This window comes from Phalacrocorax carbo, chromosome 9 (genome assembly GCF_963921805.1).
Source record: "Phalacrocorax carbo chromosome 9, bPhaCar2.1, whole genome shotgun sequence".
Lineage (NCBI taxonomy): Eukaryota > Metazoa > Chordata > Aves > Suliformes > Phalacrocoracidae > Phalacrocorax > Phalacrocorax carbo.
In genome coordinates, this window is record NC_087521.1 from 3392547 (window position 1) to 3411220 (window position 18674).

The 18674-nt window shown below is 35.2% G+C and overlaps 1 protein-coding gene across 1 annotated transcript in view; it reads right to left on the reverse strand.

The window, feature by feature from the left end:
- Positions 1-17905, reverse strand: part of RYR3 (ryanodine receptor 3) — a 204527-nt gene extending 186622 nt beyond the window's left edge. The window contains 5 exon segments of the mRNA XM_064460023.1: positions 130-204; positions 506-517; positions 8650-8757; positions 17654-17773; positions 17882-17905. Of these exon segments, the coding sequence (XP_064316093.1) occupies positions 130-204; positions 506-517; positions 8650-8757; positions 17654-17773; positions 17882-17905 (339 nt within the window).
- Between the last annotated feature and the right edge of the window lie 769 nt (positions 17906-18674).

The following is an 18674-nucleotide window of genomic DNA, read 5'->3' on the forward strand; positions in this document are numbered from 1 at the left end:
TTTCTTTATCTAGAGTAGAAGAGAACTTAGAAAGAACGTTCTGCCAGATTTATATATTATTTATTTTGATAAAAAGATGTTTATTTGAGTTTCATGTTACTCATTCTGTTGAAGCGCTCCTTCACTTACCATTTCACTAAACGAATGTCGAAGTAGTATAGCATGGCCATAGAGCAGGGTTCTGTGACCACCCCCTTGAGCTGCCTACAAAACATGACAAAGAAGGTGAGAACTCCACTGCACTGCATGGACTATGACCAGAACTACGTAACAACGTGAAGAACTACTACAGTTCAAGTAATAGGTGCAAATATTCAAGGAAATTATGAAATGTATTTGCTGGGCAAAATTCATAAGAAAGACACAGCTACAGCAACGGCCAAATAGCTTCCAAGGTAACAAATGTTCCTGGTCAAAGGCTCTTATTCTGAGCTGATTTTTATTATAACTAAGTAAAAACATCGCTTTCAAAAATATTTTTAAAATTAAATAAGGTACTACTTACCTTTCTTATAAACTTCTCAGAAGCGTTAAAAAAATAATAATAAAATAAGTATATATACACATACACAACCTGAAATCTGAAAGAGGAAAACCTCACCTATTGCCCAGAATATTTTAAGCACATACAAGGATATCTACTTACTAGGATTGATGTTATTGTAACCGTTTACCAGATTCATTAAAGCAACTCCATCCATAATTTCAACCAAGAACAGTTATTTCAAACAAGAAAATATATGACAAGATCAGGGAGAGGCAAAACTGGGTTTTACATACACTCCTTTAGTGAATGTAACACACATCTTTTGAGCTCCTTTTGGTGACCCGAAGAAAATAAATTCAAAGTGAAGAATCTTAACAAGAAAGTTACCTATGGAACAACAGAACACAAGCTTTACAGGTTTTCAAGTCTGCCTCTCTCAGCCTTCTAGCATCTTACTTCTTAAGTTATTTACAAATAACAACCCTATTCAAACATAAGTAATATGACAGAGAAATTAAATTCTTGATTTACTGGGGTGCTTTCCACTGAAACTAAGGTTTGGGGTTTGTTTTTTTTTTGTTTTAGATCCTCGGTCCGAGATTGTATAAAGCACTTTTTTAGGAAAGTGATCTGCGAATTTTGGAGAACCATGGATATCAAGATTAATGTTAATACTAATTATACCATGGTGGGCAACATTATACTTCTTTTTTTTTTTTTCTCTCGGTCCAGATCATAACATTTGCATCTGCTAGGTCTTGAGTAATAATAAAAGGTCTAACACCAGGATCCTGATAACAAGTTAGAAATTACTCATTTAAGAGTATCTAACTTTTCATGTAATTGCTTGAAACTGTTCTCATACACACAGAGGGCTTTTTTCCCCCCACTTACAAGTGCATTTGCTTTATGTTCTTTTTGTTTCAGGTATATTTAGGGAATCATTAAATATGAAAGATGATTCTCCAAAATATAACGGGGATCGTCTCTAGTACATTACATATTGCTAGAAAGGACTGCCTTTAAGCTCAGTTCTTTTCCTTGGATTCACATGGAAGGGACCAAGATAATTAAAGGTAGTTCCAGGAACTCTGACAACGGTTATGCATGTGTAGGCAAAGCTATGTACAACCTCTGCTCTACAGAACACCAACTTAGGAGAAATCAAGCTGAGGAAACTACTACATTCTATAGCTTGACATATAGAACACTTAATACTCATTGAAAGGATTAAAAATTAATGTTATTTGTCCAAACAGAAGGAATAAAAATCTAAATGGAATTCAGCAGAGGTCTTTCATTACAACTGGAACAGAATAAAAAACCTACTTCTATTTTTCTAGCTAGTAACACAGACATCAACAAATAGGGATTTGGGACCTGGTTATTTTGGAACTTAATGCTGTTAACAGATAGGAGACAGTTTTATGTAATTTTATGTAGTAAATTTTACAGAGAAATTTCCCAGAATTATATGGATGCTACATATACTCTCTTTCACAATATGATCCATATCGTTACGTGAAATTTCTCAGTACACCCAGTGGCAAACTAAAGAAACCCAAACTCCTGGATAATGATTTTTGGACCCACACAGAAAATACAGATTACAGAATACAGAAATTAGATTATTGGAAAAAATTTGAGACAAAAATAAGCACATTTTTGCTGGTCATTCAGAGAACATAGCATACTTTTAGATATCATTATAAATGGCTGATCAGAAACAATAAATAAAAAATTTCCAAGACCTCCACCAAAACACATCATCCATAAAAAATTGTTTTAATAATAAATCCTGCAGGAACTTATCACTGCTTGGGGAAGAAGACCAGAAAAACATCATGTAACAGTGTCTATAATACTTCTTTATAAATTAAAGCTTTTTTTTAATCAACAAGGAAAACCCTAACAGCAAAATCAACTCTAATTACAGACAGGTTGGCAGAAGAAAATTACATGTAGTCAGTTTGCAACAAATATACGCATATTGAGAACAAGCAATAAAACAACTCAATGCTATTTTTTTACTGAAAGCTTTTAAGTGAAGCACGTGTAATATTAAGGCTGATGCATAAAAAACCCCCACCAACCAACCAAAAAAAAACCTCAACAAAACAACAAAACTCCAAAATCAAATAAGCTATATTCTTCTTCTAGAAAAATCTGAAACACAGGAATTTATTTCAAATGAAATTTAATATGGAAAGCAAGCCATTCAATGAAATGATAGACTGGTGGAACCAAAAAAAGATTAATGTTAATTATACGAGGCCAAATCCTGTTATTAGCAATGATTTTATATTGAGAACAGAATGTAAATGAACATTTTAAGATATGCATTCCAACATTTCATGCTCTCATTTTTCTCTACATATATAACACCTAATAAAAGACAGCATTTTGTATTATTCACCTCAAAAATAGCTTTTTCTGAAATCTTGTTCAGAAAATTTATTATCATATCAGTTTACTTTCACAGTGTTAAAGATAGTGCCTCATAATACAAAATATTTAACTTGATTGGTAGTTAAGACATATGTCTCAAAACAGAATCAGTTAATTTGAACTTAAAAAATAGCCCATCCATTTTACTTGTTCACATAAGCTAATTTTGAGTTCACCTTCTCTGAATTTAACAAATCCTTGTGGTCCAGAAAGGAAGTTTCTTGCATTATTGTTCAGGCTTTTATTTTTCATTTCATCCCTTCTATTTATATGAACTACTGTGTTCCTATTACCTTTTCCCCGGTGGATGGTACCCAGCTTCAAAGTAAATGCAGGGCAAGGCAGTTTCGAAATAAATACAGTACAACAGACTGCATTTTCTTTTTTATTCTCCACTGCCCCCAAAGCAACAGTGTGATAATTTTTGCTGAAGAGATTATATGTCCTCTGCTGCCAATCCCAAATATAAATATTCATATATTACTAGTAATCTCAGATTACATGTTTTGTCTAAGTTTTTGGGTGAGTGTTTTGGAAATACCAAAAATTGTGTTATTGCTGAGGAGTCCTAGAATTGGTTACATCAATCTTGCTTTCCCTAAACAAGTGCTTTTTTCATCAAGAGTTCCATTCTCTACAAAGAAATGTAACAGCAAAAATAAAAAATTACACTTTAAACTGAAGGAAACAGTAGAAAACAAGGGGTCAATAACAATGAGGTCTGGAAACCTGAAAATCATTGCAACATCAGAGGTGATAGAGCAGAACTCCAGCTTCCCTGAGCTGCGCATTGACATGGGCCCGTTAAAGACCTGGAGTGCAGAATAAACCAGCAGATTGTGGTTATCCTGCTCCTAAATTACAGATTAAAATAAAGGTTCTTCTACTCCTCAAAAAGTAAAAATGAAGGAAGAGTTTAACACCTGTGAATCAAATAGCAGCATGTGATGAGAAAACGTTAACTGAAATGCTGAAGTCTTCTGAGTCCACATAATACAGTCTTTCTATAGCACATACCTCATCCCCAGGCAACCTAAACATGAAAGACGGCTACAAGAATGGCAATCTAATATGGAATTAAAACAATGCGTGATCATAAAACATCACTTTATCTCCCTTTCTCTCTTCAAGCTGACATTTTAAAAATAGAATCTATATTTGTTATTTCACTAACATATTTCTCTTAATTTGTAAGATGCAAAAAAGATAGAAAATATTTAAAGGATTTTTATTTATAAACTATAATAATAATTTTTATTATGGTAAAGGCCAAAATCTATATCTAATAATTTCATGGTTATATCATTTAGTCTATACACTATTTAGATGTTTTCCCAATTTGGTACGAAAGAGTTAATTCCTGAGATGTATTCAAGAATTTCTCAATATACAAACTTTATTTTGCTAGTTATGTTATGTACCACTTACTACCATAGTTTAATTTTAAGACTACACTATGAAAGAAATTTTTTAAATAGTAAATAATATAATAAAATCATTAGTTTCATGCATTTGAAACAACAACCTGATGGAGGCCTACTACACTACTGTCACAGAAGTTTTGAGTATTAAATGCATGCATCTGCAACACATAAGAAAATTTCTCACTAGAAATTACTTGATTCCACCATGTATATTATACAAACAGTGTTCACAATACATACAGTACCTTAGGGCATTTTAAGACACACTCTGTAGTTTATCCTAAACTGCACTCCTATAGACTTATAGCCACTATCCATTGATCGTAATACAAAATGCATCTCATGATTTTAGCCTGCTGGACTGCACCTAACTTAGAGGATTAAAAGAGCATAAAATAGACATGAAGGATGTCTGAATATATATATATCTCTCCTAAGTGAACGGATACGATTTCCACATACAAAGTGCAATAGAAACAAGCTTACAGAGAAAAAAAAAATACATTCATTAATAGAATGAAAGGTAGGTACTGAAGCTGGCATTATAAAACTGAAAGCATAAAAGTGTACATTTTCACTCTTTCTTGTTAATCACTCTTCAATAGAAACCTTCTCATTTTTAAAAATTTAAATTCTGCAGCCACATTATTCAAATAAAAAAAAAAAATCCTAGCTTTGAGTTATTTAATATTTATTGATCTGAATGAAATCATGAGGAGTTTTAATCCAGAAGCATTCTAAACCTCTTTATAATTTTATATGATTGAGAAGCCATCTTGCAAAATGGAATTTTTTCCTTCAGAAATATGGACAACAGAGCTCACATTGAATGCCTGCAGCACTTAATTTAACAACAGCAACAAAAAAGGAAGTTCTGTCATTAATGTTAGTTTCTTTGGGATGATACAGAATCACAGGATGGCAGGGGTTGGCAGGGCCCTCTGGAGCTCACCCCGTCCCACCCCTGCTGGAGCAGGCACCCCCAGAGCAGGGGCACAGGGCCGCGTCCAGGCGGGGGGTGAATGTCTCCAGGGAAGGGACCCCACAGCCTCTCTGGGCAGCCTGTGCCCCTGCTCTGGCACCCGCACAGGGAAGGGGTTTGTCCTCATGTTCGGGTGGAACTCCCCGTGTTCCAGCTTGTGCCCGTGGCCCCTTGGCCTGGCGCTGGGCACCGCTGAAAAGAGCCCGGCCCCATCCCCCTGACACCCGCCCTTCAGATATTTATAAGCACTGATGAGATCCCCCCTCAGCCTTCTCTTCTCCAGGCTGAACAAGCCCAGGTCTCTCAGCCTTTCCTCACCAGGGAGATGCTCCAGCCCCTGATCCCCTTGGCAGCTCTGCGCTGGCCTTGCTCCAGCAGTTCCCTGCCCTTCTTAAACTGGGGGGCCCAAAACTGGACACAGCATTCCAAAGGTAATGTGTACTCCAAATGTACTCCAATTACACAATATTTTGGCAAATTGTTTTATTTCAGATGAAAATGTTATAAATTAATATATATATATTGACCACCTTTACTTTTATCTTTATGAAAAATAAAAATGTTTTAAAAAACATTTTTTTCCCTTTCTCATTACCTAGACCATAGTTATTAAAAGTTTCAATAGGCAATCACTGCACAGCCCGTCAGAGCTAGAGTTACACTTAGATTTCCTGTGAAAAACAAGACTCTCTGCTGGGTAACAAATGCTTAAGTACTGCTTTGATGCATTTGATTGACAAATAGATAAAATTGCCAAGTGTTTTAAAATGGTGAACTGTTACACAACAATGAAAAGACTGCAGAATGAATGGCAATTTATAATTCAAGAGAAAAAATACTTAATTTTTTTTCTATAACCATTTAATCTTTAGAAGAATAATATATTTTTTGAATGTATCACTTCTGCATACATCGATATGACTTTTAAAAAATTAGCCTCAAGTAAGTAAGACACCATTTTGATTTTACCCTCTCGGATATATACTTAAATAATAAAATTCCCCTCCTCCTACATATTATGCTTTTTATTTTCTAGGATTGTACTAAAAAAGGAAGAAGACGTTAAAACTGCATGGACAGTATATGAATCCCAGAAAGAAATCAAAAGAAATGTCCTATCATGAAAGAAATGCGGCATAAATTTATATTTGACAAAAAAAATTATAGTGGAATATTATCTTTAACTAAATTTCTTTAGATAATACTGAGATTACTTGTAGTTTTTTGTTTGGTTTCTTCCTCAGACATCCATTTTTCCTTTTATTTAATGTGACAGAGTCTTAACTCTGTAAGTACAACAAAAGAAGAATTACAACTCAAAGTAAATATGAGTTTTCTGGTCCTACATAAAATAAAAATGAAAATGACAGACTATCTAGCTCTGCAGGTTATTTGCATTGCATTAGTTGACATTTAGTCTTATAAAATAAGTAAAGCCATAGAGTTTTATCATGCTCTGTTCACAGGAGAATAAAACTTCAATTCAATTCAGCTGAAATTGGAGAGTTAGGGTCAAAGCAATCAAATTAATATAAATCTTCCAGCCAGGCTTTTGGACTATGCTGCGAAATCAATTAAAGCACAGCGTCATAGAAGGTAACAGCAAGATGATCTGATCGGGGGGCGAAAAACTGAGAGGTATGGTAAGCATCAGTGCACTGAGGTTGCACGCAAAGAATTCAAGAGTTCAGTCAACTTTGAGAGACATATATGCGGCTACTACCAAATTTAACTCTAAGTGAGAGTGAAATGCAGACTATTTTTATTTACCCAAGTTTTGTGGTTTTCACGGTGCCAGAAAGCAATTATGGAATCTATCATAACAAATAAACATTGTAAAGCCTTATTTACTATTACTCTGTTAGTAATACTTCACCCCATACATTAAGAAGTGGCATTTCCTTTTTTTTTTTTAGATTTTAGTTGTTCACTGAGTAGAAGAAAGCAATAAAGGTCATGTCACGTTTTACTTTAAATTCCTAAAACTTATACACATGAATATAACAGAGCAAGAGAGTGGAGACCATAGGCCAATTTCATTTCCTTTCAGAGAAACACAAGCTCTACCTAAGCATATAAAACTAGACTATTTACCTAAATTACCTACTTACAAGCAATTCACAGATGCAACAGCAAGTGTAACTTCTAAAACCTCCACAAGTATTAATGCATAAATGAGAGGTAAGTCTGTCTCACCTCAACAACTATCAATGAGGTTCAGCTGATCGTTGAAAAAATGATCATTGTTATGCAGATCATTGAAAATACAGGCAAATCTGTATCTGGGGTTTGGATTTAGGCTTAGTTTTTACTTATAACACCATCACCTTTTGCCAAACAAATAGTTTAGAAGTTCTGTGAAAAATACAGTTCCGAAATAACTTTGTCAGTAATACAGAACATATAATGAAGTGCACTGGGGTTTTTTGGCATCCTGATTGCTCCAGTGTGGAAGTCCTCTTTCAGTCATTCTTAGACTATCTTAGATTTGAAGTGATAATTCAATTGAAACTTTAGTAATATGAAATGCAAGCATAGTTACAACACACTACACTATAAGCACTCCAGAAAGTATGCTTGTCCATAGTAGTAGAAGTAAATTATTAAGAAACCCGAAGAGAATTTTGAAATAACTATTTCTATCCCACAGTTCTTGCTTGTCACCACAGATTAAATAACTTGAAATTATACTGAAACAGTTTAGTTACACACCTACAAAGAAAAATATTGTATTTTTATATCTGAACTAAAATGGATTTGACACTTTGTTTCATTGATAGGACTTAATTTCTAGCTGTTAATTCATGTGAGGATAAATCAAATTAAATCAAAATATCTGAAATACTTCCTTAGCTCAATGAAATAAGACAGAGTATTTCCATGATGAGAAAATTATTTTGTTTTCCCCATTAATAAATACCACTATAATACAATAATGCTTTTATGACAATGATTTATGTTTCAGACAAAACCTCATATCTCATATATTCTCCTCAGGTTCATAAAAGCCAGGCTCAGTCCAAGGGTTCTCTTATTCCTTTTTCAGTATCCAGTTCTGGACTGATGGTAATAAATGGTGTCTGAAGATGATGTTTCTGGGTTTTGTAAATACTTCAAAATAATAACTGCACCTGCTCTGAGGAGCTAAACAGCAATGACTATGATTAGAGTAGTGGAGCAATAATGTCCTAGGAAAACTGAAGAATCTGCTATGACATGAGGCCCTTCTAGAAAATCCTGGAGCAAGAAAAGAAATTAGAACAATCTATATTCAGAAATTTAATGTTCTTTGATGTCAATTTACTTACCCCTTCACTAGCATTATCCCCTGTGTTGGCCAGCATTTCTTGAAGGGCTCTGACAGACAGGGACTGTTCAAGGACAAAATTACAGATGCAAAGGTCTGGAGGAACATACTGTAAAAATGAATTAAACAGTGTAAGAACAGATCAGCAGAGCAGGTGAAACAGGATGAAAACTTTGAAGGCACATGTATGTTCATTTTAAAATTTATACTTAATGTTTACTCATTTGTTTTTGAGATACATGCTATTTCCCTGTATGAGAATAACCTAAATCCATTCTTCACAACTTGACACTGCAGTAACTTTACTTTTCCTAGAGCTGTATTCCTCACAGTAAAAAAAAAAACATCTTCAGGTTCAAAGGCAAAAAGTTTTTCTCTACATATTTTTGCCTTCCTGTCTTTTAGAATGACACCATGAACATTGTGTTTTCTAACATCATTGACAAAACAGAAGAGAAGGTTTATGATCTTCTTGACATATAAGGTTGACACTGGACATATTAATAGCTGTCACTAAATAGCAAAGATTCAGAATCTTAAGATGAGATGAAGTATTTTAGGAGATCTCAATTGTTGAATCAATATGCCTGCTGCTTTTGAAACATTAAACTTACAGTCACTTCAAGAACAGCAGTCTTCTTCCAATTTATTGACATTGATGTGTCCAAGAAAAAAAGTCTCAAGGGGAATCATCAATCTATATAAATATGTGATAGGAAAGTACAAAGATAACAGAGCCAGACTCTACGCAGTGGCACCCAGTGAAAGAACAAGAAGAAATTGACACAAATTGAAACACAGGAAGTTAAATTTAAACAGGAGGATAAAAATCTTTTTTTACTGCGGGCATGGTAAACACTGGCACAGGTTGCCCAGAGAGGTTGTGGAGTCTTGGAGATACTCAAACTGTGACTGGACAGTGTCCTGAGAAATCTGCTCTGGCTGAACCTACTCTGAGCAGAGGGGTTGGACTTGATACTCTCCACAGGCCCTTTCCAACCTCAGCAATTCAGTATTGCAATTCATGATATAGATCATGGCTATGAATGAGCTTTAACGTGGGTATACTCTCCTTTTTCTTTTTTAAATCAGTATGACACAAGGGAGTAAAATCCTTGATAATGGTGAGTTTTAAGGTGGTGAAAAGGGAAATGATACAACTAAGAGTTTTCTAAACTTGCTGAAATGAAATCTTCATAGTAAGCTAATCAAGTACAGTCTTGGAATTCCCACCCTTTGATCTCTGCTATAGACTCTTTTTCTTTTTCTTTGGTGTTTTCAAACATATTTTGGAAAAGATTTTTAGGCCAAGGACTTGACATTGAAATTGCATACATTAGAAATACATACATAATTGTTACGTATATTATTGAGGTAAAGTGAACTCTTCCATCTTTCTTATGCGACTAAATAATCGTAAATAGTAAGTAGTTCATAATTTCATTAACTGCAACAGGAACAACTTAAACTGTAATACCTGATGTCACTCATCTCCACTATGTGGTACTAATTTTTTTAGCATTCATTAACCGCATGTGTGCACATACAACCCCCCCCCCCAGTCTGTTATATAAACTCATACTATACATATATATGCGTGTGTGTATGTAGCGTCCATATCCATACAGACATGTGCATACAGATTGTAACTGGAAGTTTACTCTTTACTCGGTTACATTCAAGGCCTCTCACATAACCAGACACAGAAAGATAATGTCATTCCTCAGTGAAATAAATTACAAATGAAACTAGGATAGATTTTGTCTCTCATATTTGTTAGTAAAGTCTGGAAAGACTTATTTAGAATATTTTAATGCTGTGAACATGAAAAACTATCCAACATTAAGTAGCCTCTTCTTCCCAATGAACGAGACAGGTAAACAAAACCTCTGAGTAATACTTCACCCATTACTTTACTGCCTTAATTGCACCTAGCAGGCAAATAAGCCACATCATTACTGAAAAGAAAAAACAAAACCAAACAAAAAACCCCAAACAAGAAAGCCAGATATTTTTCTCTTGTCGTCCTACGTCAACTTTCAGATTATGCAGTTTCCATTTTATGAAGACACTTTGAGTACATATTAAACCACGCTGTCCTTGAAATACATTTGAATTAAAAAACAAAAACAAAAACAGAAACAAAAAAAAAAACACAACACAAAAAAAAACCACCCCAACCACCCATCTATTTTCTATTTTCAACATGGAACTTAAATTCAGAAACTTAACTGGAATTTTATCTGGGAAAAAAATAACAAGGCTGGTAATCTAGTTTTAATGAGCATCAGACTACCTCTGGCACTTACTCCCACTCCAAACTGAATATGGCATAATCAGTATGATCCAATACTACCAACTGAACAAAAGAACTCCCATCAGTTTCACTGGCCACTGATTTCATGCAACATAGACTGCATTTTGACTGGCAAATTGTTCTAGCCCTTACTTTAGGGCAGTATTAATGAAAGACGTACTCTAAAACAATGTACTCCTAGTCACAGTTTGTATAAAATGTACATCTTAACAATTAATTTGTCACTTCTTTTTCGTAGCCTATGGAGCATTCAGCTTTCTTTAATAATATTGACCCTGATAACTATGAAATTAATGATTTTTCCACCCGGGACTTTGGGCAGCTAACCCCTTTCAAACTTCCAGTGTTACACAACAAGCTAACGCGTGCACGCTATCACATACCCCGTTTCTGTGGTTGCATGGCAACAAATATTTTTTTTTAATTCCACTGACCTGAGAAATACTGATGAAAGGTAGTTTATGTGGATGGTACATGACCTAAGTAGCAACAGACCTCCTTAATTAATCTAGATTGCTTTCTTGGAAAAAAAAAAAAAAGAATTAAAAATAATTTTAAAATTAACTCTTGAATCTGTCAAGGCTTATCTGTCTTCTGGTCTTTTTGCAAATTATACTGTTTCATAGGTTTGATATTCAGTAGTCTCTGTGTGGCAGAGCATTTTACACTCTCAAATACAGAGCTAAAAAGGGTGTAATAAAATCTCGACCATCTTCTAATCTATGCTGTTTTCCCCCAACCCTGAGCAATGCTGTATTGTAATGGAATCCCACCAAAAAAGTGTCAATAAGAATGTTTGGTGAAACAAGAATACTGACGGGTGAGTGCTACAGGTAGAAGATGGGGAAATATTCACATCAGGAATCTTTAGGCTGAAATGAAAAACAAAATCTGTTCAGGTACCATGATAAGGTTTGAGGAAAGTAAGAACAGGGGTAGGTATTTATCCCCCTTCTGGCTACAGGAAATCAGAATGAACGTACAGAAGTAAGACAACATCACTTTCAAGAATCATCACTAAAAGAAAAAATTCAAGTGGAGAATAAAATCTTTTCTTTTACAGGCATTTAAAGATACGCTGAGCAAGAATTTCTGTAAGTGAATTCGTGTAGCAGAATAAGTAGACTGATAAGATATATGATGAAAGAAAGCAGGAATTTGGAATAAATAGTTCTTCAAAGTCAATGAGAGTTTTGGGGAGTTCTTCCAGCAGAACCTCTGCACAGTCTTGTCCATACATACAGGAAGATAATCAAAAAGATACATTTAATATAGGAAACCTATACAAATTTGAAAAGTAAATCTGAAGAAACAATTGCAGTTCTACCCTGACAGCTGTTCTTTTTGTAAGAAGAAAATGCGTATTTCTGAGATTTTCTGAACAAGTCTTTCATGCAGCATTACCAGTTTCCCATCAACACACTCCTAACACTGAATATACCTAATTTTTCTGAATGAGGTGTTAAGATAAATAAAACATGCTACTGAACTGTAAATGTTCAACAGATTTGCAATAAACTTGAGTCTTAAAATAACTCTATTTTCTTACAGAAATAAATCGGAGTCCAGGTCAGATTACTTTCATCTAAATTGATTCTGGAGGAAGAGCAGAGAGCAGGAGAAGTAGATCAATAGGTCAAAGCTGATAGGAGAGGTGACATGAAGGAACAGATACAGGCTACACAGTAGCTAGAGAGGAGCAACACAAGCAGATATAGAAAACATTTAGACCTACAGCAATGAAAAGGGGCCAAGTTCCAAGCTCTGTTATAAATAAATAAAAGAAAAAAAAAAAATCTATCAGTATGTACGATTTCTCTCTCAAACAGCTCAAAATACTGTATAGAAAGTACAGACTAGAACAGCAAGCCATCATTTTCACAGACTTCTGACTGACCACAGATACACTCATCTGCCTTAGTTTTCCATTTAAAAGGGAGACACAGAAGAAAAATTTTCTCCTGTAAGGTAAACTGTGATTTACGGATAAAGCATAGTATTTTCACAATTTGTTGTTATTTATTAAGATTGCAACAGTATGTGCATACCTCATCATCAGTAGTGAAGGAGAGCTACCCATCCTAAGCCAGTCAATAACACACACCAGTCTAATTTTCACTCGTAGTTTCTTAGCATAGACAGCAAAATGCAGCAAGACAAAAAGTAAGGCCACAAGAATACCCACTGGTAAGGCCACACCTGGAGTTCTGTGCCTAGATCTGGGCTCCCCAGTACAAAAGCAGCATGAAGCTGCTGGAGAGAGTCCAGCAAAGGGCCAGTAAAATGATTAACGGACTGGAGTCCCTTATCGCTCATATGAGGAAGAGATGAGATAATCAACGTGCATGAATACCTGAAGGGAGGGTAAAAAAAGGATGGAGTCAGGCTCTTCTCAGTGGTGCCCTGTGAGAGGATCAGAGGCAACGAGCACACACTGAAACACAGGAGGGTCCATCCGAACCCTTTTTCACTGTGAGGGTGCCTGAGCGCTGGCACAGGTTGCCCAGAGAGGTTATGGAGACTCCACCCCTGAAGATATCCCAAAGCCATCTGGGGCGTGCTCCGGCCAACCTGTTCTAGGTGGCCTTGCTTGAGCAGGGGTGTGGGCAAGATGATCTCCAGAAGCCCCTTCCAACCTCAGCCATTCTGTAATTCTGTGAAGAGTAAATGGCAACGAAGTTTCTAATACCAGGCTTCTACACATTCAACCCCAAAACAGATAATAGATTGACTCAATGCACGCAGTTAATGCTGGCTGAAACATTCTTACAAGCACGTTGTGATTAAGAGAGCTTCATATCAAAAGATTCCACGGGAATATTTTCTACACCAAAGAGACACAGCCAGGCAAGTACAAAGTGACAGCGGAGGGAGCACTGAGATAAGTTTTATGCTGAAGTTTAAACATTTTTCTCATTGGTTTTATGTCTATTTTGTCAGCCTACTGTTATTGCAATATGCAATAATTATGATTTATTATAAAAATAATAGCTGTGCAAATAGCTGTAGGGCATTTTTAACCATCTTATATATAATTATGCTAAGTTTGTGCTGCATTGCATAGGGGGAAATGGAGGCCCATAAAATAGCTAATAGGAAAACCCAGCTCCCAAATTACACTTTGAATGCAGCTCAGTTTTCAGAATTCCTCCAGGCACTGTCATAACATTAAATTTGTGCAGGTGATATGCTTACTAACCAAATCTTTGCCCACAGCTTCTGGTCTGCAGTGCAAAAGAAACTGACATAAGCTAGTACAGGTTACTCAGGTACTAGGTTTACTTTTACCAGACCTATAAACTATTACATTCTGTCATTAGGACAGAAATCTTATCTTAATTACTTGTAATTCCCTTCAGGCATTTAAGTTTACTTGACAATTTTGCTACTAAAAGAGATGCTAGTATATTGGAATTACTTTTGAGGTATATTTTTCCTAGGTATCAGTAGCCTTGGTGCACTAGACTATCAGCTTTGAAATACATTGTCTTCTGAAGTATCACTTTAAAACACCAAGGAAAACAGCAATGAAGTAATATAATTAGATCACAACAGCCAACAGTTCTGCTATTTCTTCTTTAGTGTAAAAAAAAAATATAAAATTTTCACCTCTAGTTAATTAGATTTTCCCCTTTACATTTTAAATATTGGACATTATTTAGGCAAACTTCATACAATAATTCAAAAAGGATCCATACAGACAGGAGGAACATAATTTTCATACTACTGTATTAATGCAGAGTGCTTTTAAAAAACTGTATTTAAAATCCAGTCACCATAACATAAATTATTAGCAAATCAACACCATACTAGTTTTTACAAATAAACTGTAAAGAAATAACATGTAAGTTGCTTATGGATTTATAGCAATATTTGAACAGAAGTATCCTGTAATTGTTATTCCCTTCAGCATGTCACAAAAGTTACCAAAACAGCTAATAGCCAACCATAGAAACCCCATATTTTCCTCTTTAGGTTTCTAAGATTTTTACTTTTTTTATAAGAAAATACCTTCTTTTCCCTTTCCTCCCTTTCATTTTATCTACTTCTATCTTCTGACTTTTACTACATACAACTCTGATTAAAAAATTACTCATGAGGCTACACCATTTCATTCTGGAATTAGCAGATACACTGAGTTTTCTTCCTGTTCATCTCGTTACGTTTTCCAGATTTACTTGAATGGAAAAGCCAAAGTTTAATGAGTGAAGAAGCCATCACATGTACTGCGCAAAGACTTTGGCTTTGATAAAGTGGTCAGCTGGAGAAGAGAAGGTAGTAGAAGGTAGCACTGTGATTTTCTGCTCTGGACTTCTGTTGATAAACAGGTCTTGAATCGTCTTTAATGCAATTTCTTCTTAATACACAGAAGAAAGCTAGCTTCTTTACAAAGTAATTTCCCGGGATAAGGAAGGGATAAGGAAATTATCTCGGGTAAACAGTACCATTTTAACAGTGAGAACAGTCTTCTGCTGTATGAAAGAAAAGGATTTGTGTTATCAACGTTCCCATTTCAGAAGCTTATGGGCAGTGTCCGTATTTTCCTTTTTTAAACCAAACAGGCTGTGTCCTCCTCCAGTCATGATTCTGATAGCACCTCCTGGAACAATCTCCATTTTATCAACGTTCTGACGAATTTGAATGCCATGATTGTACTCTCTATTCCGGCAGCATTGCCACAGAGGTAATAAAAAAAAACCCCAGAGCTTGCAGAAATAGTATAACTTCCCATCTCCTACCAAGTTTCTTTTGATTATACCTCTAACAACCCTGCTAGATCCCTTCAGCACATCATCACTCAGGGAACTTATGACTGTGTAACATCTGCCACGACATTCACATTCCTCACAGGGGACAAAAACAGTTTCTCATTTTGCAAGCGTATTTGCATGCTCGTTTATTAGACTTTATACTGGCAGTACTGAAATATACCACTACTCTCTATTAATATACAAGGCACTGCAGATCTTCCTGTATGTAGCATGACTACATCAATTGCCAGTTCCCCAATGTTTTTATAATATGAAAAATTTGCATATGTGGATTTAAATGAGGTCTTAATTCACAAAAATATTTAACAACATAGCAGTGAGAAGAGAACACTGTAGGATTTGATTACAAACTCATCTGTCCAGTAACTATTTTTCAGTCTACTGGATGTGTGTTATTTTGGTTTTCTCTTTCTTATTCCACAACCAAAATTTTAACCAAATGTAAATGAAAATAAGTGTCATTGCTAAGGGTTGTTCATAAATACTGTACTCTCTGATCATCCAGATCAACCTTCTACACTTCTTATTTTTCAAACTGATGTATTTACATGCCTCTCTCCAAATTCTTCACTGTTCTCAGTCAAGACCAGCAGTTCAGAAAGCTCCTCAGTAAGCTCTTTTAAATTATATTTACATACAAGTTTTCTGAACCTCTAAATTTTAAATGACCTTCAGAAGCTTCTGTAGTATTACCTGCTACTAAGCCACTTATGAAATGTGAAGCAGATCTATGGCATTCTACAGTAAAGCATACTATTCCTCTTTTCCTTATAATAAGATGAGCAACCCACTGTCTTACAGATTGAGATGGTTGTTGTCAGTAATAAATAGACCACACTGCAGCTGAGCTGTTGACAAATAAAAAATTCCCAATTGCTATCAAAGATTTTAAGAAAATAGTTGAAAATATGTATGTGAAAACTAACTGCTTTTCCTTAAGCACGTGAAAAGATTATTGGTGATTTGTAAAGTACAACAAAGAGAAATTATCTGACTCAACTCTTGAAACGCAAAGACACGCAAATTTAGAAGCAGCATTGCTCTTCACCTTAGAGATGAACAAGGGCCTCTCATACTGCATAAACAAACACCGTGGATGTAACATGGTCATAATACCTAGACTAAAAATAGGACCACATGGAAACATTTCAAGAGAAAAGATACAAAGACCCCACTAAAAATAATCAGAAGGAGAAATAAATTATCAGGAAGAAGAGAAAAGAAATAAAGACACAAAACAAAGAAAAAGAAAATTATGCAGAGAGAACAAAGAAGAGAGGGAGGAGGTCCTCCACTGTTTGCCTTTATTCTTAACATTCTGCTCTAGTACAGGTCTAAAATTTCATTTCATCTTTCCTTTCTCCTCTCAAGCTCCTTGCTACTCTGTTTTCTTTTATTTTTTCTTCACAGCTTTCTTGCTTTTTTTCGCTTTGCCACTTGTTCTCTCTAAAACTTTTCAATTACTTAATATTTCTGTTCCCTGTACTCTCAACTTTCCGATTAATCAACAGTTAGAAGCAACACTTAATACCAGTAACTAACAGGTGACAATGCTTCTAAAATTATCAATCCAGTATATCAAGATATTTGAAACTACAGCAGTAATAGGAGTAAGTTTTTTAGTGAACTTAAATCCTAATAACTGTCTGGAGAGTTAATCTGGAAAATATGAAGTATTTCAGTTACAGGAATTATTTTAAATAGTTAAAGAATAGTGGCTTTTGACCGTTAAGAGGTATTCCTCAAAATATATTTAGAATCTCTAAGAAATCTTATGTTGCAGTCACAGAAAGAAAAGCATACAAAAGGTGCATCTAGCATCACACTAAAGAAACTATAATTAAATGTATTCATGGATAATAAGTAGGTTAACATTGACTGATCGGTTACACCAGTTGAGAGTATTGACTTCTTACTTTAGCTTCTGATGTTGGTTCCAAAAAGCACAGGCGATTCCCAAGTCCCTCAGCTGCCAAGCAAAACTTCCTTTGTTCTTTGTGAATACTGGCAACACACTGAAGTACTACTTCGTCATCCTGTCACAAAACAAGGTACGAGAGAAAAAGTAAATATTTGGAAGTTACACACACACTATAATCCAAAGAAATCCTGGAACAGACAAACTGTTGAAAATGAACACATACTGCTCTAACTGGTATCACATACATCTGCAGAGATTCTCCTGATGTATAAGTAAACAGATGTTTAGGTATGGATTTATATTCAAGACTATATCAAAGTGACAAAGATGACATACTGTCTCCAGGGCTTCCACAAGGGTGGTGTCCTTCTGTTGCTTTGGCAGTGGCTTGCTATGGTGCCATAAAAAACAGTAAGTACACTGTTACACGGTTTTATTCAGTAAAACATGTTTAATGTTTACAGAAAAAAACCTTTTACTGTGATTTTGCAAACAGCAACCTAAATATAACAAACTTATTTTATTAGCACAGTAAGCCCTCAACACAAGTCCTCTGATTGCACGATCTTAACTTTTAAGTTCTCGTCTAATTTAGAATCCTCTGAGTACAACCAAAGATCCGAGAGGCATTTTTCAAGTCATAGTTCAAATAAGTCATAAGAACTTGCTCCTCAAAAGACACATTCCAAGAATAAGAACACACTGGAAAAGTGACATGAAGCATTCCTGTTGTTAATTATCCTAATTATTCTAAAAGCTTTTCTACAAAGACACACTTAAAAAGTGCCAAGCCCTTTTTCACCTCTTAACATGTGATGCTAAAGCTGATATAAGTGAGCCAAAACATATTATTTTTAGTGTTCAACTGCGTCAAAGGGGTGTACAGAATTAAAAATCATTTTCCTTTCCAAAACTCACCCACTAACCAAGAAAAACACCACTTGCAGACTAGCATGTAGAAGAACTTATTTTTGTACAGGTATGTAACTGTTCGCCAAAAGACACCACCTTCGAAG